The 23,394-nt window shown below is 36.5% G+C and overlaps 1 protein-coding gene across 1 annotated transcript in view; it reads right to left on the reverse strand.

The window, feature by feature from the left end:
* Positions 1-153: 153 nt before the first annotated feature.
* The window catches only part of LOC138915108 (PAN2-PAN3 deadenylation complex subunit PAN3-like), a 67,149-nt gene continuing 43,908 nt past the window's right edge, over positions 154-23,394 (reverse strand). Inside the window, exons 6-8 of the mRNA XM_070219880.1 lie at positions 5,214-5,361; positions 1,342-1,433; positions 154-1,021 (exon numbers count right to left, since the gene is read on the reverse strand). Of these exons, the coding sequence (XP_070075981.1) occupies positions 941-1,021; positions 1,342-1,433; positions 5,214-5,361 (321 nt within the window). The 3' untranslated portion in view covers positions 154-940. The remainder of the gene's footprint in view (positions 1,022-1,341; positions 1,434-5,213; positions 5,362-23,394) is intronic.

Raw genomic sequence — 23,394 nt, forward strand, 5'->3', positions numbered from 1 at the left:
TCCTCTGACTACGCGTGCGCACTGGGGGCAGCTGTGCCCCTTAGACCCCCGGGCTCACGCGCTGTATCCGCAGAAAGGACTGCGCCTTCCTGATTCGGGCCGTCGAGGCACGCCCTCTCGTGGGGAACCGGCGCAGAACAATTACACAGAGTGTGTTGACTGCCCTTCTTCCCACCGGCATTTATTGAGCGCCCACTGGATGCCAGGCACTGCGCTGGGTGCTGCTACCTAAGGGACAACGACCGAGGCAGCCCAGCAGGGAAGCCCTGATCGCCAAGGAGCGGGTCTCAGCGGTCGGCCACGTTTTCCCCTACAGCTAACAGACAGTCCAGCGCGTACACGTCTGCGGACCGAGGGACCGAGGGGAGACGAAGCCGGCCCTGCCCTCCGGGGTCGGGCTGCCGGGAAAGGAACGGTCGGAGGGTAGAGGTGGCTGTGGGCGCGCCCGTGGGGCGGGGCTGGGGAACGGGACTTGGGCAGGGGACAGGGGCCTGGCGGGAAGGGCACTTTCCCGCGGCCGCGCAGATGGCTGCTCCGGGCGCCGGACCGGGGCTGGGGGCGTCACCGGGGCTGGAGGCGGCCCTGCAGAAGCTCGCGCTGCGGCGGAAGAAGGTGCTGAGCGCCGAGGAGATGGAGCTGTACGAGCTGGTGCAGGCGGCGGGCGGCGCCATGGACCCCGATGTGTTCAAGTGAGCGGGCGCGGGCGGGGCTGCGCGCTCGGCGACCCCCGACCCTCCAGCTCTCCCAGCCACCGCCCTTGTCGGACCCTCTTGAGGCCCAGCGTAGAGTCGGGGTCTTGAGGGAGGCGGCCACGCCTGCCCGCTCTGGCCGAGCAGCCTGGCCCGGGCGAGGAGGCTCCTTGCGCAGCGCGTCTGTCTCTCCAGGATCCTGCTGGACCTGCTGAAGCTGAACGTGGTGCCCCTCGCCGTCTTCCAGATGCTCAAGTCCACGTGCGCCGGGCAGAGGCTGCCGAGCGAGTCCCAGGCCCCCGCGGCCGTGTCACTGCCCACATCCAGCGCACCTGAGACGAGAGGTCAGAGGTGGGCCCGGTGCTCCCTGCTCCTGTGGTCCCGGAGGCGAGGTGGCGGGGATGGGGCGGATAGCGGGGCGGCAGCGCCCAGCCCAGCGTCGGCTTGGCCCTCAGTGGCCAGGCCTTTCTGCTGGTCTTCTCCCAGGACCCGCTGGGCTAGCCAAGGGCTCACCCCTGGGGCTCCGTCTCTTCGGCTTGGCTGCCGCCCTTGAGAGAGCACGTGCAGATCGGTGGCCGCAGAGCAGGTGCCCCAGGGAGGCCCAGTAGGCTAGGCTTCATCTGGGGCTTTTGCTGCCCCAGCCTCTTCTCACCTCTGGGCTCCTGCCTTCATCCCACAAACAGCGGACGAGACTGCTCTGGTCTTCGAGGACTCGGCGCTGCACCTTCCACACCATTTCTCCATCTATGATATGAAACGCCATAGAGCTAAGGAATCATAGAACATCTTTTAGCATAGAACTTTAAAAACAATCTCCTCACTCAAACCTTTCAACATTACAAGAATAAGTAACTCTACTTTTAAATAGTACACTATATATAAAAAAAAGTTTAATATTTTAATATTTTTAAGAAGAACGATAAATATTAATTTCCCCTTTCCGCTCATACTTTGCCTAAGCCAAAAAATAAAGAATATTAGCCAATTTTACCCATCGATTTGGCACCCACAGGAATATATAAAAAAAGATTAAAGACTTCAAAAAACTGGATCTAAAAACATAGATTTTTTTTAGATTTTTCTAAAATATTACAATAAAATTTCTAATAAATGAATACAATTATTCAATAATGATTAGTATAATAATTAAGTTCTTCTCCCCAAATGAATCATCTGAGATTTGTCATCATAACTTACAATAAAATATATCTAATAGTCCCAAAATCTGCACCGTACTCATCTTGAAGGAATGAATATTTGAAAATACTGAAAGTCACTATGGCTTTCTTTCTCATTTACAAATCGGTGATGGCATTTTCAAATTCAGGGACTCTCCTCCGCCCCTGCCAAGTGTCCACACACAATTAAGCAGAACAAGAGATGCCCAATTCTTGAGTTAGAACCGCATTAAACCAGCAGATGACACACCAGAACACTACCCAGAAATGTATGCTCCTTTTGCTACCTCTCTTAAAAATCCCTTTCAGACTATGGTTAATACTGAGGTAATTAAACTTAAAGTATACCAAGACTTAGTTTACTAAGTCTACTATCAAATCAAAATACTCTTAAGAAAAATTCTGATTAAAAAAAATTCAGCAATTAGTTCTCATGATAAAACTATTTCTCATGGCATAAAAAATTAAACCACAAATTAACATTTCATATACTTAGAGTAGGCATATTTTCACTTGTAAAGATCTATTCAAAAAATGTGTGCCTAAAGCAAAAACTACTAGAAAAATGTATCTTTATCTTTAGACTATGCACCACTTTAAAAGTATTCTTATTGTAGCACACTTTGGAAATAAATTTTGCTAAGGGTGTGTTAAGTGGTTCTCAACTTATAGCTACTCAACTTTGCTTAAATATTTTTACACTTTTGGTCAGAATATATTCCAATATGTATTTTTCCAAATATAATAAAAGTGACATTATTCTACTTTACATTTGAGTGCCAAACTAAGGTTTCAGATTTTTTAGAAAAACAGTAATTTGACCTATTTTCAAGGGCAATAATTTCTGGAATATAAGTTGAAAAAAGAGAAAATGAAACTTTATAACTGAAAATTACCAATAGGTTACAACTACAGTAGACAAGAAGCATTAAAGATAAATTAAATCACCACCAAGGTAGGTAAAGAACTCTACGACTTTTTTTATTCTACAACCTTAAAGTAGAAATGTCAAGAACCTTTCCTAGGCCTTGAAAAAAAAATAACCTTTGTGGGTAAGAAACGATAGAAGACACAGAAGGGGTAAAACGGTTTTCTGAAAGCAAGGCAGACAATTTTTTTTCTTTGCTCATCTCCAAAGAATAGTAAGCCATTAATTAAAAGGAGAAAACACGGAGAAATAATAAATGCAAAACCATTCATCATTCCAGTATTTTGGGAAAATATTTTAGCTTAAATGATTGTCATTTGAATGAACAATTTTTAAGTAATAGGTATAAAGAATTCAGGAATACATTTAATATGCCATATTGGCCTATTTCCAATGGTTCCAGATAGTAATTACTTTCACTAATAGGAAGCGGAATGAATATTTTAATGTTAGAACTATGCAGAAGCATAAATAGTTTCTCAGCTAATTTAATTTTTAAATTAATTAATTTCACCCTAAATTTAGTTGTGATACCCAATTGGGACCAATGAAACACTTACCAACATACAGGAAAATACCCTACTGGCAAGCTTAAACAAATACCACAGCATTAATGGATTTTTTAAGTAAATGTTTTCAGGATCTAAAATTCCCTTTGGCATTTTTAACTCCTTCAATACTTCAAAAGCCTATTTTTTTTTAAATGGCAAGCTTGAACTAGTCTAGTCAAATATGCAAACAAAATATTTACTTTTGAAAGATGGGAAGATGTGTCGTTAGGCCCAAATAAATTGGCGCTTAATTAAGAAAGCCGAAGTTTTCTGATTGGCATACGCATACCATTATTGTGGGTGCTTTATAAACACTGCTCAGAAGTTTGGACAATCTCCAAGAAATTTTAGATGTGTAATCGACATGGAGATTATGCTCATGTAAACAACTCGAACACACCTCAATGGGAGAAAAACCATAGTAGCGTATTACTTAGCAGTAAAACTTTTAGGCTACCAGGGACATTCAATTCTGACACTGCTCTCTAGGGAAGAAGGGAAAATGTTTACAAAAATTAACTGAACCTGAGAAGAGCCAAAGTCGAAGAAAAGGTAAGGGGACAAGTGAGGTGGAGGTGGTTGTAAGGGAGGGCAAGAGGAGTGGGAAGGGGAGGGGATTGGGGGAAGGAGGCACTGATAAAATCCTTGGCAACACAAGGTTATTCAGCCTCTGCATACGCTTGATACTCTACATGCTAAATCAGATGCTCTGTTCCATAGTTGTTATTATCTTCTCTCATTCCTCTTCCAAAAAACGTCCTCGATTTTGATAGCAGTATCAAAACCCATGACTTATCTTACTAATTGGATTAAACTCTGGAGGCAGTACTAGTTCCAGGCTGATCTAGATAGCTCTTTTGGCTTCATTTAGTGTGTGTATATTTCATTTTGTTTCTGGTTTTTGAAATATTCAATACCAAGTGATGATTATTCAGTGCGGGTTCTTGAAACATAATCTGTGTGGGCAGCTCAAACATTTTACAGACACAAAGTAACCTGCTCAGCACTCGCTATGAATTCAATGTAATTTCACATACCTTACATTTCTAATTAAGGTACATATCCACAGGGATGACTGATGTTATCTAAGAAATTTTTCATATTTTATATTAAAATAAATGTTTATGTTATGGAGTAGAAGGCAAACTTTGCATGAATTTTTAAAATAAAAGAGAGGACTTCAAAGAAAACAGGGTTCTCAAAGAGTCCCTTTGAACTATGCCTCAAGACCGCTGGTTTGTTCAAACTCTTCTGCCATTATGGGTAAACTTGGAAGAAAGAGATTGAGAAGAACTGTTTTCCCTACTTCAATGACCCCTAACAGTTTACATTTCTTTCCCACTATTGTTTATAATACTGTATCCAATTTAAAATTACTACTACAAATTTATAGTCAAACATCTGAAAGGCAAGACATCTAAACTTTTATTTAGAATGATATAGAATAAATTATTATTTTAGAAACTTAGTAGAAAAGGAGAACTCTGAAACATATATATACAGCAATATTCTATTTCTGGTGCTTTTACAGAAGTTTTTGAGTGAAACAGCATTATCGCTGACTTTAAAAAATAGAGAAATACTAAGGTCCAGATAGGTATTTTTTTCTAAATAACCATTTTCTCCTTTAAATTTATTTTTGTGCTTTTAAATATCTTTATACACAATTTTTGTTCATCTTTAAATTTTTGCTTTATCATTTTCAACTACACATTTGGTCTATGGTACCAAAACCTACAAAACAAAACTTATAATGTGTTTAAATGTGAATCATTCAAGTATACAACTTCAGTTCTGACAGACTCACAGCAAACGGTGCTTACAGATTTGATATCTAGAAGTCACTGGAAATAGTTACTCAGCTTACCTGGTGCTAATCCAGCAGCAGCAGGACTTCCCATGGATGGGTGAGAGAAAACTTGAGAGAAGGCAGACATATTTGACTGGGACACGTTACTCAGCCTGGAGGTCGATCCTCCTTTAGGAATAAACTCGCTTGCAGTAGGATTTGGTGTCTATTTAAAAATCAAATATAGTAAGTTAACACACTTTAAGCCCAAAAAAGACATTGAATCTACTAGGCATTACTCCACAGTGCTTTATTTACTGAGCAAAGTATTTTATTGAAAGGATTTACAGTGTTTTTTAGTTTTCTTATTTTGGGGTGGTATAATTAAATTTCTTTCTTGCAGGAAATTTTTAATCAAATTTGAAGATAGTAATCATTTCACTTGCAGAATTTAACCTCAGAAACATGTAAAATTTGCCTTTATTGTCAAATATGCATCATTACCAAACTATCCTAGCACATTTTAGAGAACTGGGAGGTTGAGACTACCTCAAAACTGAGCAACAAGTTTCAAATTTAATATCTCTAAACCACTTCTACCAGGATCAAGGTCAAAACTGTCTTTATTCCAAAATGAATCACTTCCTTTTTTGTAAGCACTTGAGACATTTCCCCAATAATATGGTACCATGTATTTAGGTAACAGAGTAAAGACAAGAAAAAACACTTAAAAACAAGGCAAATATGGGAGGAATCAAGATATAAGAAAAGCATAATAGAGGCCCCAATGCCTGCAAAGCATCACATGTACTTTGTTATATTAAAAATATGTTACTATGAGGTTATATGGAAAAAACATTTCTTCACAGTTGTACTATGCCAAACATTTTATATATTAACGTGGAATGGTACTTTTGGCTTTAAAAACTATTAGAACATTATGAGACTGTATATCAAACTGATAAATGGCCTATATTTTCTCCATGTCGAACACACGAATATCCTAAATATTTTTCTGAAATAGTGACCACTTTAAATTCCACATGCTTAAGTATAAAGATTCAATGACTGTTAATGATATCATTTGAATTCAACTTCCAAAAGGGTCAAATAAGGAGATAATTTATTATGTTCATACTTCAGCCCGAATTCTATGTATACGTATAAACTAAGTTTTAAAACACATTGAATCATGATGCAAAATATTTAATCACTTAAAAGTATTTTAGCATTGATCATTAGGATGTAAAACTTAATTTCCATAGAAGGCAGAAAATAAGAAGGTGGACTAATTATTGTACAACTGAAGAACAACTACCCTACTTGATATGAACGACACTTTAAACTGCCAAGTTAGAGTTCAAAGTATTAGATTTGTAAGATAAGTCAACAGGCTAACGTAATTTTAAACTATAAAACAAATATTTTACCAGTTACAAGCCAGTTAAAATTAAATACAAAGTGACAGAATATAGAAGAAATGTTAATCTGGGCTTAATTAAAATATATTAGATATACAGAACGAACATCTTTTACTCCCACATTTGAGACATGAAATTCTGAAAAGAAAAACAATCAGGCCTCAGCCAAAATATACTTTCCAAAGAGAAAAAAATCCTCTTCCATCACTTATATATATATATTTTAAACCTTCCAAATTTTGAAGTTTTCAAAAATAGTGGCATGTTCTTTAAAAGTATGGTCAATTCCTTAGTTTCTAGAGTAGAAAATAAGTCAGTGCATTTTACTGAGCTAGTTGAAAGAGAACAAAGGCTACCAACAAGATCATTTCAGAGCTAAATCAGATTTAATCCTAAATCTATTTTAGAAGATAAGAATCAAGATAAAAGTAATCAGGTATTTTGGTTAAAGACTCCAAAACGCCTGGGAGAGATAGGGACTTCAGGATTATAAGATTACTAAGAGACAGCAAATTTAGACAAAGAAAATTATATATGCATACAAAGATCTTAGTAGCATATTCCTGAGAATTAGGTATTACCCAGTTTACATTTCACTTATATCCTACATTCACTGTGAATAACAGACCATCTGATTTCAAAGCTGAGTTTCTCTAAATTAAATCTATTCTAAATTAATTTGAAAGTCTACTTTTAAGGGATCCTATAAAGGAGAAAAAGGAAGGGAAAGTCTATTCTAGTGTTTCCAAACAAACCGTATATATAAAATGTCATTATAACAAATTGTAAAGGGCCTCCAAATTTATAATAGAAGTTATTAAAATTTAACTAAAAAATTTATACACTAAACTGCAACAAGCACAGATGCAAAAAACCTACCTGACAGTGAATTTTAATTAAAAAGTGAAAAGAAGGGCCTAAAACCCTCCCTCCTTCCTGTTTCCTGATTTAAGATGGCTGGGTGGTTCCCTTAAGTGAGCAGTTTCGGAGCTTGTTTTATTCAAATCTAAGTATTTGCGATTAGAGAAAAAGTAAAAAGATTCAAATGGCAAAAAAAAGAATTACATAAGATTGAGGGATAAAACAAAATCTAGGAATGAGAGTAGAGCTACTATTATTAACAGATAATACAAATTCCTGTAGCCAGATTAGAAAACTACCAGAAATAGAGTAATAATGAAAAATTACTATAATAATGAGAATTCTTTCATGACAAAATTAGATAAAACAATAACTACAATAAAAAGATGCATTCTTAAAACTGCTTTAATATTACTAGTTTAAAATATAAATAAGTTTTATAAAGTAACAAAATAGCATAGGCACCCACATTTAACATATTAATAATAATTTTTTGAAAGATAAGACAAAACTGGTAACTAAAACTAATATCACATTAAAATGAAAAGTCATTCATCAGAAAATAAATAATTTCTTTAAGCTTTAGGAGATGAAGATTCTGTCTAGAGAGACAATTCAAGGACTTGGGTTATATAAATTGTCTAACTTCAACAACACTAAAGAGAACGAAATGAGAAAAGGAATAGTGAAAAAGCAAAAGTTTTATTATTTTTGCCCTATGATTTAGATAATCTCTTTATAACTATCTAGATTTGTTCCTATATTATTAAATTTGTCTTTTTTAATATAGATAATTGTATTTCTATTCAAAATTTCTATTTCTATCTAATTTGTATTTGTCTTTTAAATCCTATTCTTCATTCGTGTCTTCAACATTATAAATGCACATTTGAAAAAGAAATCAATGTTTATTCAAGTCAAATAAGAGATATTCACTTTGTGAAAATTTGTCAATAAAAATAGAATTTTAGGTTCTCATACACTTAAATTTACACTGCAACTTTCATGCCAAAAACAACCAAGTCCTTTTTATATAGTGAGTTCTCCAAATTGACATAATTCCCCAGCATTTGGGTATGATTCCTACCTGTACTCTGGACACAAATGTATTAGATCAAGAGTCCTGATCTTCAGCTGAAAAAGTACTGTTGTGATTATCATCGTTTTATTTTAAATGAAATAATAATTAATGTTTCAATCCAGACATCCCATCCAATCAAAATGAGAGAGTATTTCCTATCTACAAATGACCAATGAAGCTTTTTAAAAAAATGAAGTAATTTTCTGATGAGGTTTCTCACTCAGATTTAATACAATTTTACACTTTTCTACTATTATATGATTCCACGGAAACTTACTTTTAAAGTAAAATTCAGTATTTAATACTCTGCTGGACTCCACTGCAAACAGGATACTTACTATCTAAAACCACAATAAATTAGTCCCAAAATTAGGGGACTAATATTTAATAAACAGTGCAACAAAATAGTGAAGCCATTAAATATTTTTTAAAATTAGGTAAAAAGATAGGAAGAGAAAGATTGAATGAAATTACAACACAAAATATCATGAAATATTTCATGCTACACATGTAAAACAGGTCTGTAAGCAAAAGAAAGTTGTCTTAAGGTGATGTATGAATGATCGAGAAACCACTAACATTCCTGAACATTGGTCAGGTTTTCTTTTTTTAATTGCATAGGAAACTCATAAAACCACAAAATACTTCCAAGGTATAACTCCTTATAATGAGCTCAATTTCCTTTACCTGTCTTAATGGCTTCATAAGTTGTTATCAGTAATCTTTCCATTCTCTGAATGAAACATGACCTGGTGACTTTTTCTTAACAGCTTTATTTAGATATAAGCAACATATAATAAACTGCACATATTTAAAACACAAACTTTGATAAGTCGACATAGGTAGATGATCATGAAACCACTACTAAGTTAATGAATATTAATGAATATTATCCATCATGCCCAAGCTTCCATGAGACTCCTTTAAATCCCTCCTTTCCATTCCTCTCTGCTCCCCTATTTGGTCTCTAGGCAATCACTGATCCATTTTTTATCATTATAAATTAGTCTGTATTTTCTAGAATTTAATATAAATGAATCTTACATACATATGTATGTCCTGGTTTTTTGGCTAGCTTCTTTCGCTTGGCTTCATTAAGATTCATCCGTGTCATTGCCTCTACCAATATTTCCTTCATTTTTTTTACTGCTGATTAACATTTAATAGTATCAACATACCACAATTTGTTTATCCTTTCATCTGATGGACAAAGGTTGTTTCCAGTTTTTGGCTATTACAAACAAAGGTGCAATGAATACTCATGTATAAGTCCTTATATGAACATGTTTTGTTACTCTTGGGTAAATACCTAGCAGTGAATGGCCTGGACATATGGTATGTGTATACACAAACTTTTCAAAAAATTGGTACGCTGTTTTCCAAAGGAGTTGTACTATTTTAATATGTCCACCAGTACTACCTGAAGAGATCAAATTACTCTACTCGGGAACAAGGCCTTTGGTCAGACTTTTACATTTTGGACATCTTAGTAGGTGTGTAGTAAAGTCTCGTAACTATAATTTGCATTTCCCAAATGATTCACCATTCTGTATCTTCTTTGGTGAAAAGTCTATTCACATTTTTTGACCATTTTTATTGGGTTTGCTTGTTTTCTGTTACAGAATTTTGACAGTAATGGATAGAAGTCCTTTGTCAGATACGTGATATACAAGCATTTTCTCCAGGTCTATGATTTGTCTTTACATTTTCCTAATAGTATCTTTCAAAGAACAGAGGTTCTTAAGTGTTTATGAAGTCCAGTTTATCAAGTTTTTCTTTTATGGATCATGTATTTAGTGTTGGAGCTAAGAAATATTTGCCTAACCAATGGACACAGATATTTTCTTCTGCAAGTTTTGTAGTTTCACGTTTTACATTTAGGTCTATGACCCACTCTGAGTTAATTTTTTTTTTTTTAAAGATAAGCACCTGAGCTAACATCTGTTACCAACCCCCTCCCCCTCCCCCTCCCCTTCCCCCTCCTTCTTCCCAAAGCCCTCCAGTACATAGTTGTATATACTCTAGCTGCAGGTCCTTCTGGTTGTGCTATGTGGGGCGCCATCTCAGCATGGCCTGATGAGCAGTGCCATGTCCATGCCCAGGATCCAAACCGGCAAAACCCTGGGCAGCCAAAGTAGAGCATGCAAACAGTGACTCGGCCACGGGGCCAGCCCCTGAGTTTCACCTTTATATAGTGTGAGGGATAGGTCTAAACTAACATGTTTTGCACTCAACCCTCCCAGCACTGTTTGCTAAAAAGATAATTCTTTCTCCACTGAATAGCCTTTGCTACTTTGTTAAAAATCAACTATGTATTAGGGAGTTAATTTCCGGACTCTGTAATCTGTTCCACCGATGCCAATCCATCTTCATGCCAACAGCACACTGTCTTGATTATTGTAGCTTTACAGTAACTCTTGAAGTCAGGTAGTGGAAGTCTTGCATCTTTTTCTTGTTGTTTTTTTTTTTTTTTACTTTGGTTTGGTTTATAGGCCTTTTGCATATTCATAGTAAGATTGGAATAAGTTTGTCAATTTCTACTAAGCAGCCTGGTGAATTTTAATTGAGATTGCACTGAATCTATACATCAATTTTGGGAGAACTGACGTCTTCAGATTCATGAACATGATACACATCTCCATTTACTTAGGTCTTCTTTAATTCCTCTCAGGAATGTTCTAAAATTTTCACTGTACAGGTCTTCAGATCTTTTGTCAGACTGATCCCTACTTTATATTTCTGATATTATCATAAACTGCGTAATTTTTAACATCCCAATGTATGAATGTTTGTTGCTAGTATACATGTACCAGTTTCCTGTGGCTGCTGGAACTAATTACCACAAACTTGATGGCTTAAAACAACAGAAATTTATTCTCTTACAGTTTCTGGAGGCCAGGAGTCCAAAATTAAGGTGGTTGCACTACCTCCAGAGGCACTGGAGCAGAAAGAATCCACTCCATGCCTCTCTCCTAGCTTCTGGTGACTGCCAGCATTTGGGGGCGTGCGTTGGCTTGTACTACATCACTTCAGTTTCTGCCCTCCATCCTCACATCACTTTCCCCTTTGTGTGCAATCTCCCTCTGCCTCAATCTTAAAAGAACATTTGTCACTGGATTCAGGACCCATCTGAATAATTCAGAATAATCTCATCTCAAGATCCTTAACTTAATTACATCTGGTAAAATTCACCAATTCCAGGGATTAGGACGTAAACATATTTTTTCAGGGGCCACCATTCATCACACTACAATAGAGAAATAAAGCTGAGTTGGGTATGTTGATTTTGTATAATGCAACTTTACAGAACTCATTTGTTCTAACAGTTTTTTCTAAAGATTCTATCTTATTAGCTACAGATGATTTATATTTTATCTATAGATGACTACATCTCTGTGAATAAAGACATCTTCCCTTATTTCTTGCCAATGTGTATGTCTCACTTCTTCATATGACACTAGAACATTCAGTAAAATGCTAAACAGAAGTGGTGAAAGCAGACATTCTGGCCTTAATTCTGATCTTAGGAAAAAAGCATTTAGTTTTTCACCATTACGTATGATATCGGCTTTAGTTTTTTCAGTTTTTTTTTTTTTTTTCAGATTAAGGATGTTCTCTTGTATTTCTAGTTTGCTGAGAGTTTTTACCAGGAATTGATGTTAGATTTTGTCACATGTTTTTTCTGTATCTATTGAGATGATCATATGGTTTTAGTGAGGTAATATGATTAGTTACATCAATGGATTTTTAAATATTAAACCAACCTTACATGACTGAGACAAATTCCAATTCTTCATGGTGTATTATCCTTTTTACATACCATTGGGATTCAATCTACTATAATTTTGTTAAGAATTTGTGCATCTATATACATGAGAAATATACATTATACATTATTGGGATATTTAGACTACTACACTATATGCATTATTGGGATGTTTAGACTCCTTACATTTAATGTGATTACTGATAATACAGTTGGGTTTATATACTGGTTTTCTTTGTGTGCAATGTCTTCATCTGGTTTTGCTATCATAGTAATGCTGACTTCATAGAAGGAGTTGGGAAGTTTTCCTTCTTTTTCAATTTTTTGGAAAACTTTGTGCAGAACTCATACTATTTCTTCCTTAAATACTTGATAGAATTCACCAGTGAAGCCATCTGGGCCATCGTTGTGGGAAGGTTTTTCACTACAAATTCAATTTCTTTAAAGCATTTAGAGCTAATCAGGTTATCTGTTACTTCCTGAGTGAACCTGGGTAGTCTGTCTTTCAAAGATTTGTCTGTTTCATCTCTTGTCAAACTTATTGCCATAAAATGATTCATAATATTTCCTTAGTATCCTTATAATAATATCTGTAGGATCTAATGATGTCACCTATTTCATTCCTGATACTGGTAATTTGTGACTTTTATCTTTTTTTCATAAACAGTTTGGCTAGATATTTATCAATTTTATGGATCTTCTCAAAGAACCAGCTTTTGGTTTAATTTTTCTCTATTTTTTTCCATTTGCTCTTTATTGATTTCTGCCCTGATCTTAATTGTTTCTTTCCTTATGCTTTCTTTGGGTTTAATTTGCTCTTCTTTTTCTAGTTTCTTAAGGTAGAAGCTGAAATCATTGGTTTGGGAACCTTTTTTCTTTGCTAATATAGGCATTCAGTGCTATAAATTTCCCTCTGATTACTGCTTTAGTGGCATCTCACAACTTTTGACATGTTTTCCTTTTCATTCAGTTCAAAATACTTTCTAATTTCCCTTTCCATTTCTTCTTTGCCCCATGAGTAATTTAGAAGTGCGTTATTTAGTATCCAAATACTTAAGATTCTCCAAAGATTTTTCTGTTATTGATTTCTAATTTAATTCCATTGTGGTCAGAGAACATGTTTGTATGACATGAATCCTTTTAAATTTATTGAGACCTGTTCCATGACCCGGAATTGATCTGCCTTGGTCAATGTTCTATGTGCACTTGAAAATAATATGTATTTGCTTGTTGGTGGGCAGAGTGTTCTACAAACGTCAAACTAATAGAGTTGTTCAAGTCTCACATCTACTGATTTTCTGTCTCTTCCTTTGACTATTGAGAGAGGAATACTGAAATCTCTATCACTCTCTTTTTCTCTTTACAATTCTATTAGTCTTTCTCTCATATATTTTAACCCTCTATTATTAAGTGCCTAAACATTTCAGAATGGCATAACCATACTCTCAATGAACTGTCCCCTTTATCTTTACCAAATGAACTTCTTTGTCCCTGGTAGCATTCACTGCTCTGAAATCTACTTCGTCTGATAAGAATACAACTAGTTCAGCTTTCTTTTAATTAGTTCATGGTATTAATCTATTTTTGTCTTTATGTTTAAAGTAGGTTTCTGGTCAGCTTCATATGTAGTTGGATCTTGTTCTTTTTTTAATCCAATCTGAAAATCTCTGCCTTTTTATTGGGATGTTTAGACTACTTACATTTAATGTGATTACTGATATAACTGAATTTAAATCTATCTAGCATCTTGCTATTTGTTTTATATTTGTTCCATCTGTTCTTTGTTTCCCTTTTCCTTTTTCTGCTTGCTTTGGGATTACCTGATTTTTTAAACTCCATTTTATCTCCCCTCCCAGTTTATTAGCTGTAACTCTTTGTTCTGATATTACAGTGGTTGCCTTAGGTTTTATAGTACATAGATTTAACTTATCACCAACCATCCCAGTCTGCTAGGGCCATAATATACTGAGTGGCTTACACAACAGAAATTCATTTTCTCATAGTTCTAGAAGGGGAGAGTCCAAGATCAAAATGCCAGCAGCGTTGGCTGCTCCTGAGGTTTCCTTAGCTTGCAAACACCATCTTCTTGCTGTGTTTCTTCTCACAGAAACAGGCCTTTTCTCCGTGCTCACGCATCCCTGGTATTTCCTCAATTTCTTCTAAGACGCCAGTCATATCAGATTAAGGGCCCATCCTTATGACCACAATTAACCTTAATTACCTCTTTAAAGGCCCCAATTTCAAATGCAGTCACATTAAGGATTAGGGCTTAAACCTATAAATTTGGAGGAGACATAATTCAGTCCATAACACTGACTATCACTGAGTCTTAAAGTACTTCAGAAATAGTACAACAAGCTCACAATATTACACTTCCATTTCTCCCCTCCCAAACTTTCTGCTATTGTCGTATATTTTATTTCTACACGTTATAAACACTACAATACATTGTTACTGCTTTTGCTTTGAATAGTCAATTATCTTTCAAAGAGATGTAAATTGTAAGGGGGAAAGTTTCTTATATTTACTCATGTAGTTACTGTTTCTGGTGCTCTTCATTCTTTGTACAGATCCAGATTTCCACAGGGTACTGTTTTCCTTCTGCCTGAAGTACTTCCTTTAATATCTAGTGAAGTACCTATCTGCTGGTGGTAAATCCTTTCAACTACTGAAAGTCTGAAAAAGTGTTTATTTCACGCCTTGGAAAAAATTTTAGGGGCTGGCCCAGTGGCGCAGCAGTTAAGCTTGCACGTTCCGCTTCAGTGGCCCATGGTTTGCCCGTTTGGATCCCAGGTGCAGACCTGTGCACTGCTTGTTAAGCCATGCCGTAGCAGGCATCCCACATAAAAGGAGAGTAAGATGGGCACGGATGTTAGCTCAGGGCCAGTCTTCCTCAGCAAAAAGAGGAGGATTGGTGGCAGATGTTAGCTCAGGGCTAATCTTCCCCCCCAAAAATAAAATTTATTTTGAAATAATTTAAGACTCACAAGAAGTAGTACCCTTTATCATCTTTCCCCAAAGATAACATCTTACATAACCATAGTATATTCTCAAAACCATGTGTTAATTTACATGGGTGCAATAAGTTTAACTAAACTACATACTTCATTCAAATTCCACCAGTCTTTACATTCACTTACTTGACTGTATTCTTGTAAGATATTTTTTCCAAGAATTGAATTCTAAGTTGACATTTTTTCTGTTTCTGTATTTTAAAGTTATTGCTCCACTGTCTTCTGGCTTGCATTGTTTCCAACAAGAAACAGGCTGTGATTTGTATCTCTGTTCCTCAAAAGTGCATATTTTTTCCTCTGGCTGCTTATTTGGTGTGCCGTGGTGTAGTTTGGTTTTTCTTTCATGTTCCTTTTGTACTAATGTTTATTGGGTTTCTTGGACCTGGGGCTTACAGTTTTCATCCAGTGGGAAAATATTTGCCCATTATTTCTTAAAATACTTTTTCTGTACAACCTTCCCCCACTCTGCTTCAGGGACTCCAAATACAAGTATGTTAGGCTACTTCAACTTACCCCACAGCTCACTTTTTCTCTATGTTTTTTTGGATAGTGTCTATTGATATGCCTTCAAGTTCACTAACCTTTTCTTATGCAATGTCCAATCTACCATTAATCTCATCCATTATAATTTTCATTTCAGATACGGTAGTCTTAAATTTTAGAAGTTTGATTTGAATTTTTTTAGTATCTTCCATGTATGTACTAACATGTTTACTCTTCCCCTAGCTTCCTGAACATACGGAATATAGTTATAATAACTGTCTTGATGTTCTTACATACTATTTACATGACATTTCTAGGTCAATTTTGATTGATTACATTTGCTTCTTCTCTTTGTGGGTCGTATTTTCCTACATCTTTGCATGTCTGCTAATTTTTGATTGAATGCCAAATATTGTTACTTTTATCTTGTGGGATGCTTGAGGTTTTTTTTGCCCTGAGCTAACATCTGTGCCAATCTTCCTCCACTTTATATGTGGGTCACCACCACAGCATGGCTGACGAGTGGTGTAGGTCCATGTCCAGGATCCAAACCTGTGAACCCAGGCCACCAAAGCAGAGCACAAGAAACTTAACCACTAGGCCATGGGGCCAGACTCTGGATATTTTTTATTTCTATAAATATTCCAGAGCTTTGTTCTCCACCGCAATTAAACTGCTTAAAAATCAGCCTGATCCTTTCAGGTCTTCCTTTTAAGCTTTATTTGGAAGGACTAGGGCAGCATTTACTCTAAGGCTAATTTGGCCGCACTACTGAGGCAAAAGACTTCCCGTTACCCTACTTGACGCTTCATGAATTATGATGTTTTCCACATTGGTTGGTGAGAATAGGAACTATTCTTGGCCTTGTATGAGCTCTGAGAATTATTTCCCATGATCATTTCAGGAATTTCTTCTTCTACCTCAAATAGCCTCCTCACTCAGACCCTCTGATCAGTACTAAGCTGAAGACTTAAGGGGAACCTTTGCAAGCATCCAAAGTTCTCTCTCTGTATGAGCTCTCTCCTCTCCAGTACTGTTTCTTGTGAACGATAACCACCTTGGCCTCTGTGAACTTCCGGTTTGGTCTCCTCAATTAGATCACAAGGCTCCACCTGAGTTCCCTCTTCATGCACCAGACTTGGAAACTCCCTCTAGGCAGTAAGCTTGGATAATCATAGGGATCATCTCATTTGTTTCCCATCTATCAAGAATCACTGCCCTTCATCACCTGATACCTAATGTCTTGAACACTGTTGGTTCATATATTTTGTTCAGTTTTTTACCTGTTTCTGGAGAGAGGCTAAGTTCAATCCCTGTTCTTCCATCTTGACCAGAAGACAAATCTAGTGGTGATATTCTCAGAACATAAGGTATTCTTAATTTGATCTTAAGTTACCAATATGCAAAATTTAGCCAATTCCTTGTTTTGGTTAGACCAGACACCCACTAGTAAAGAGGTGCTTTGCAACTATCATTTCAAACAATTAGTAAGAAAATCAATTATTTCCGTATAAAGTTGGTTTTCTTTTCAACTTTTATTATGCTTTCTATATCATCTCTTTCCTAAACAGATATATTACGCCACAACTATCCTTTTGATGATGCAGATATATTTGAAGCATCAAATCATAGAGTCTATTGTACATCCTAAATACCCTCTCAAATTAAACGACATCTACCCATGTCACTGTCAGTCCCCAAATCTAGGCCACAATCATCCCTACTCAAGTTTGAGAGAGTAAAAGAGAACAGTAGAAAAAGAGAACAAGAAGAGGGGAAGGAAGGGAAAGTGAGAGGAAAGAAAGAGAAGGAAAGTTCTGTTCAATGACTTTATTGCTGAAATCCAATTAAATTGAGCAGGTCAAGTCTCCACTGTCATTGACTGAATTAAGTCAATAAAAAAAAACAAACCAGGAGATAAAATGTTGATGTTGATCTTAGCCTCACCTACTTTTCTCCAAAACCTACAACTCTAATCTCCCATCTTCACTACTATTCTTCCCTCTTTGGAGTGACAAAGGAGCCTAGTTGGGACTAATTCAAAAGATTCATGTCCAAGGTAGGGGTGCGTAGGTACGTGTGCTGGGGGGGGGAGGGTGTGCATGCGCGTGTGTTTCTTGGCAAGGGCAAGGAGCAGTGAATTATTTGGGAGGGTAGAAGATGGGATACTGAAAATGACGGAGAAAGGCAGGAAAAGGCAAGTATTTTGCCTTGATAAAATGATCTAAAAAGGCATAAAAAGATGAGACCCATGGACATAAAGAACAGCGTTATTCAGAGCTTTTTTTACTAGTCTTCAGTATTCATAAATAACACAAAACAAAGAGGAACCGGATGAGATGGAAAGGAGAAGTCAAATGGCTAACCAGAACCTCCAAGTTCACATTTCTACAAGATGTTTTTTTATTTTAATGGGTTATTTCCTCATATTTCAAACATATCCAAATATGGTCAATTTAAAATTTATCATCAAAATATACTCAACTTCTGGGTTATTCAGAAACTAACCTACTTAAGACCAATTAAGTTTCATTTTCTAAGTTAAAAGTTAACATCTAAATACTACTACTACTGTGAAATCAGTCTCATATCACAATTTACAAATTTTCTGAAGCAAACTGGGCCTTCTAAAAACACTCCAATAGAGTAAATATTATTTTCTAAATAAATCAGAATCAAATTGGTGGATAAAGTGGAAGAAAGTTGATTACTATGCTTCCAAGAGATTCACACTAGTTTTCTTTTAAACAGAAGTTCTCCTATTTATAATTTGACTATCTTAAAGGGAAAAGTAGCATGTGTGTGTGTCACAACCTGCCAAATGAAAATTAACTAGTAATAAGTTTTGCGTTACAGTAGAACTAAACAGAAAAATTTTCATGAACTCAGCGTAAAGTAATTCTCTATAGACAACAGCTTGAAACTACAGGCACATAAATTTCCTAAGATATTTGTTCATCTACAAAGTTTGTCAGAGATGGGTAATACTATAAACACTATTCTTGAGAATAGCTTGATGATTTGTATCAAAATAAAAAATAAGCAGGCCCTTTGACCTAGTACCCCCACATCTAGGAATTAAAACGAAGGAGAAAAATCACACAAGTCTAAAAGATTAAGTTTAGCACATTTTAAATTTATGACTTGTTTTTAAAGAAAATGAAATCACTAAAGTATCTATTAGTAGGGATCCAGCTATATGGATTATGGTACATACAACAGTGTGCAGCCATTAAAAATCATGTGGATTGATATGCTTTTATTTACCATGGAAAAAGGCCCATACCACTCTTGAGTAAAAATAAAATAAAAATTAGAGTACAATACAGCAATTATACTAAATTGTTATTTCTGTAAAATGATGTGCTTATTCATAAGAGAAAGGGGGATCAGTGGTGGGGAGCAAGGGGAGAGGGGGAAGGGACGGAGGGAGGGGGAGAGGGAGAGGGGGAGAGAGAGAGACAGACAGACAGAGGGGATGTGTGTGTGCATGTGCATATGTGTGGAAAAGGATGCTAACTAAATACGCTCCCTAAAATCTGAAGAGAGGTGTTACCTCTAGGTGGTGAGGGAACTGAGGACATTTTTGCTTCCTTCTTTATACTTCTCTGTAGTGTCTGACTTTTTTCCAATAAGTATATATAATGTTTACAAAAAAGTTTTAAGTTTGTTAAGATTTATAAATCATGAAGCCACTTACACCATTCCTTTTTCTTTGCATATTATCATCGCTGAATGAAGTGGCATTACAATAAGAATTCACATAAGCCAGGCAATATTTAAACTGAGACGAGTAGAACCAATGTATATAAAAAAAGCAAAATCTCTATCTGGAGGATAGATGACATTTAAAAACAAAAACATAAACTGCTCCTCTTCCACTTAAAAGCTATTTACATATCAAAGCTCTCCAATAACAGTAATCATTAATGGTCATGGAGGCATACCACCTAGTTCATTCTCAATATTACACTCCCTATTTACATGTCAATTATCTCTATAAAGCTGGGGTGAAAAGTATTTCTCTCCCTTAAAGGAGCAAAAATATCCATTTAGGTCAGTTAGCAGCCCAGGAGAATGAGACCATCACAGGATTCCAGAGAGATCAGAATTACTTTATATAGCTAAAACTATTTTCTACACCTATGTACATCTTCTATCCACAGCTATATAATGGTAAAACTCACTTGTCACACTGCATAGTAAGAGAGATTCACTTAGAGGCATTCTCTCTAACTAAGAATCCTGCCATATTTAATCACAAAATTTAGCATACGTTAAGATTTCTCAAACATTTTTCAATAACAATATTTTATCATGAAACGGTACCAAAAGAAAGTTTAAGAAAATGCCCAAAGCATTAAATTTCAGGACTAACATTAGGCCAAATACTCATCCCGCCAGATAATCATTAATCCAGGTTCATCTAATTAATTATTTCAATAGCTAATATATAAAAGATGCTGTACTAGGCACTGTGGAGAAGAAAGATATATAAAACATAGGCACTGTGCTCTAGAAGTTCACGGTCTGGAATTCACAGATAGAGAATGTACCCTGAACCCAATTCCACACTCCCAAGAGCTCAGATCATCCATGTATCAAAAAAAATATTAAATATCTATAGTGCACCTACTCTTAGCCTATAAGACAAGTTATATATACATTAATTAGAGCAATGTAAGTGCTAAGGGAAAGCGAACAAATGATTAACGCTGTCTAATTAGGTCATAAGACCATATGCTTGAATTGAATCCTAAAAGACAAGTTTGCTGAGTCAAGACAGAGAGAAGGGCACAGCAAGCAAAGTGAATGTTCAAAGGCAGAGGCAGGAAGAGTATGGTACTCTTCATGGAATGGCAAATAGTTCTGCAGCAGTAATCAGGAGTAAGATCAAGAGGCACCTTGTATACTTTTCTAAGGGATTTGGATTTTATTCTAATGACAAAGAACAGATGACAGAGATGAGAAATAAGATCAATCACCCAGGCAGTGGTTTGAAAGATAAGAACAGAAGTAGGAAACCAGATAAGAGACTACAATAATAATAGTCCAGGTAAGAAATGAAGGTGGGCCTAAATTATAACTTAGTAATATTAAAAGCGAAGACAATTTCAAAGTTGCACAATCAACAGATCTTAGTGGCTGAAGGATGTGGCAGATAAGACAGAAGAGTGAAGAAGAGCTCACAAATTAGACAACTGAGTACTATCAAGAACCAAGACAGAAGCTAGTCTTTACAGTGAGTACAGACGACTGGGAGGATTAAAACCAATATCTGGAAGTCAAATGTGAATAGGGAGTAGCTGAAGAAATGAAGATACATGAGATCACCAAGAGATCACTGTGTGGAGCAAAACAGAAGAGAGTCAAGGACAGAGCTTGGGAGAGTTCCTGAGGGCAAGGCCTAGGACAAGAGGTCCTCAAAAGAGACTAATAAGGAACAACAGTCTAAGAACTAAGGGAACAAAGTTTCAAGGAAAGAGGAATGGTCAACAACATCGAATGCAGCAGCGGTCAGCGAAGAACAGCTACTTTTGGGAGTCAGGGAACCTTATCAAAGAGAGCTGCAAGAGAGTGGGCAAAGTGAAAGGCAAAGCACTGGGAATCAGGAGATGAATGAAAGGTAAAGAAGTAGGAACAGTAAGCAGGAAGCATTTCTCAAATTGTATGGCACAGTTTCCCAAACATACTGACCACAGAACAATTCCTCATGCAGCATTCCTTGGCTCTGGGGTTCCCGAATAGGAGAGACTTAAACATGTCATGTTTAGAAGCTAGAAGGAAGAAATCAATGTCAACAGAGAGACTGTCCAAAACTTAAGGGATAAATAAGGGAATAAATTGCTGGAGGAAACAAAGACAGGTTCTGAAGCATACAGTAAAGGAACACCTGTTTGTCTGTGACAGAAGGAAAAACGGTAAGAAACGGGATGAATGAAAATGTGGTACACAGATAGAAAAGCCGACACATGAGGTAATTCATTCTGAATGATCTCTTTTCCCCCTTTCTGAAGAACACAAGTCAATTACTGAAAAGTGACAGAGAGCAAGCGAGAAGGTTGAGGAGAACGTTAAAGGTTTAGACAGCAGCCATAGAGAAGAGGAGAGAAGAGAAGGGTCTGGAATGGACTGAGGGTCAGAAAGCAGTACATATAGAGTAAGGCCATTCATCTCAGTTGCACTGTAGTTCTACAATGCTTCAAAGTCCTGAGGAATCCTGGGTAGATAGGTTGAAACTTCACCCTTATAAATTCCAATCCACTCCATCTAAAGCCCAAATAACCCCATTTCTTGGGGCCTAGACACTAGAAATCACCTGAAATAACACCAAAACTTAGCAAGTAACTAAAGAATGAAGTATATCCAGTGAGTTTCCAAACCTCCCTGGGATCTTAAGAGCACCAATAACAAGCAACTAGAATTCACAGGAGAATCTGAAGGACAAGAGATTTTAATGTGAGCATTCTTCTAAGTTAACACTTCTTAAAAGAAATGCCATTTCATCAGACCACAAGAGGGAAAACCACCACCAAAAGAGGTGTTGACAAGTATGAATCTCCTAACACACCCAACAGCCCAACAGTTCTTATTCATTTACATCACTTAGGGGGTGAGCTAAAACAACAGTAATAATAACAACAATTGATGATTCCTCTCCCCACTATTTCCAAAGATCTGAAACAAAATGAATATGATTTTATTTAATATGTCACTACTTTTAGGTAAATTTTAACCTGCTATACCCTGAGAAGTTTACATCATTCAAGCTGACACCTAATGTTTATGTGAAGAATGGGAAGACATTGTTATCCCTTTGAAAAAAAAAGCATTTTTAAACTAATTTCTAAAAATATTCAAGTGAGTCAGGATTAAAATGAGTACCCTTAAAAGATACTTAATGTCACTGCGTCAGTCTATATATACCATGATGCCACACACACATCTGAATATAACTGACAGACAGTACCCTAAACCAATATAAACAAAGACCAAGTTTAGGAGCGATAAAGTGAAATTGGAGGAATGGACATTTATTTAATATCTATTACATGCCTGGAAATTTGAATCCTCACAACTCTGTAAGGTAAGTGATAAAATATTTCAATCCAAAACAACAGCATTTGAACTAGATAATCATAGAACACATGAAAAATCTTGAATTCACATAGAGATTGATCAAGCAGAGTTAATCATTCTAGGCAGAAACTGAGGAAAGACAGAAGGAAATTTGCACTTAGGTGAAATAAAGTATTGCTGATGTGGAGTTTCAGGTGACCTTCTATCTACCATCTGCTTGGTGTATAGGCTGAGATCACGAGAAAAATACAAAATGGAGAAGCTTCATCACTTAACAACACTGTCAAGAAGTAATTAAGACCGCTAGGAGGCTCAGAAGATTGAAGAATATCAAGAATATTGGGACAGTGCTAAACTTGGAGTTTTAAAAAAATAGAAGGTCTTCTAATATTTCAAAAGAAATCACCATCCCATGTTCTAAATCAGTTATGATAATAAAACTAAGCAACAGTAACATATGATGGGCATAAAATCCAGAAAACCTTTGACCAACTTTTTTTAATACATAGAAGTCTTACCAATTTGCCAATTTTACCGAATTGTCAAAATTACC

This window comes from Equus caballus, chromosome 8 (genome assembly GCF_041296265.1).
Source record: "Equus caballus isolate H_3958 breed thoroughbred chromosome 8, TB-T2T, whole genome shotgun sequence".
Lineage (NCBI taxonomy): Eukaryota > Metazoa > Chordata > Mammalia > Perissodactyla > Equidae > Equus > Equus caballus.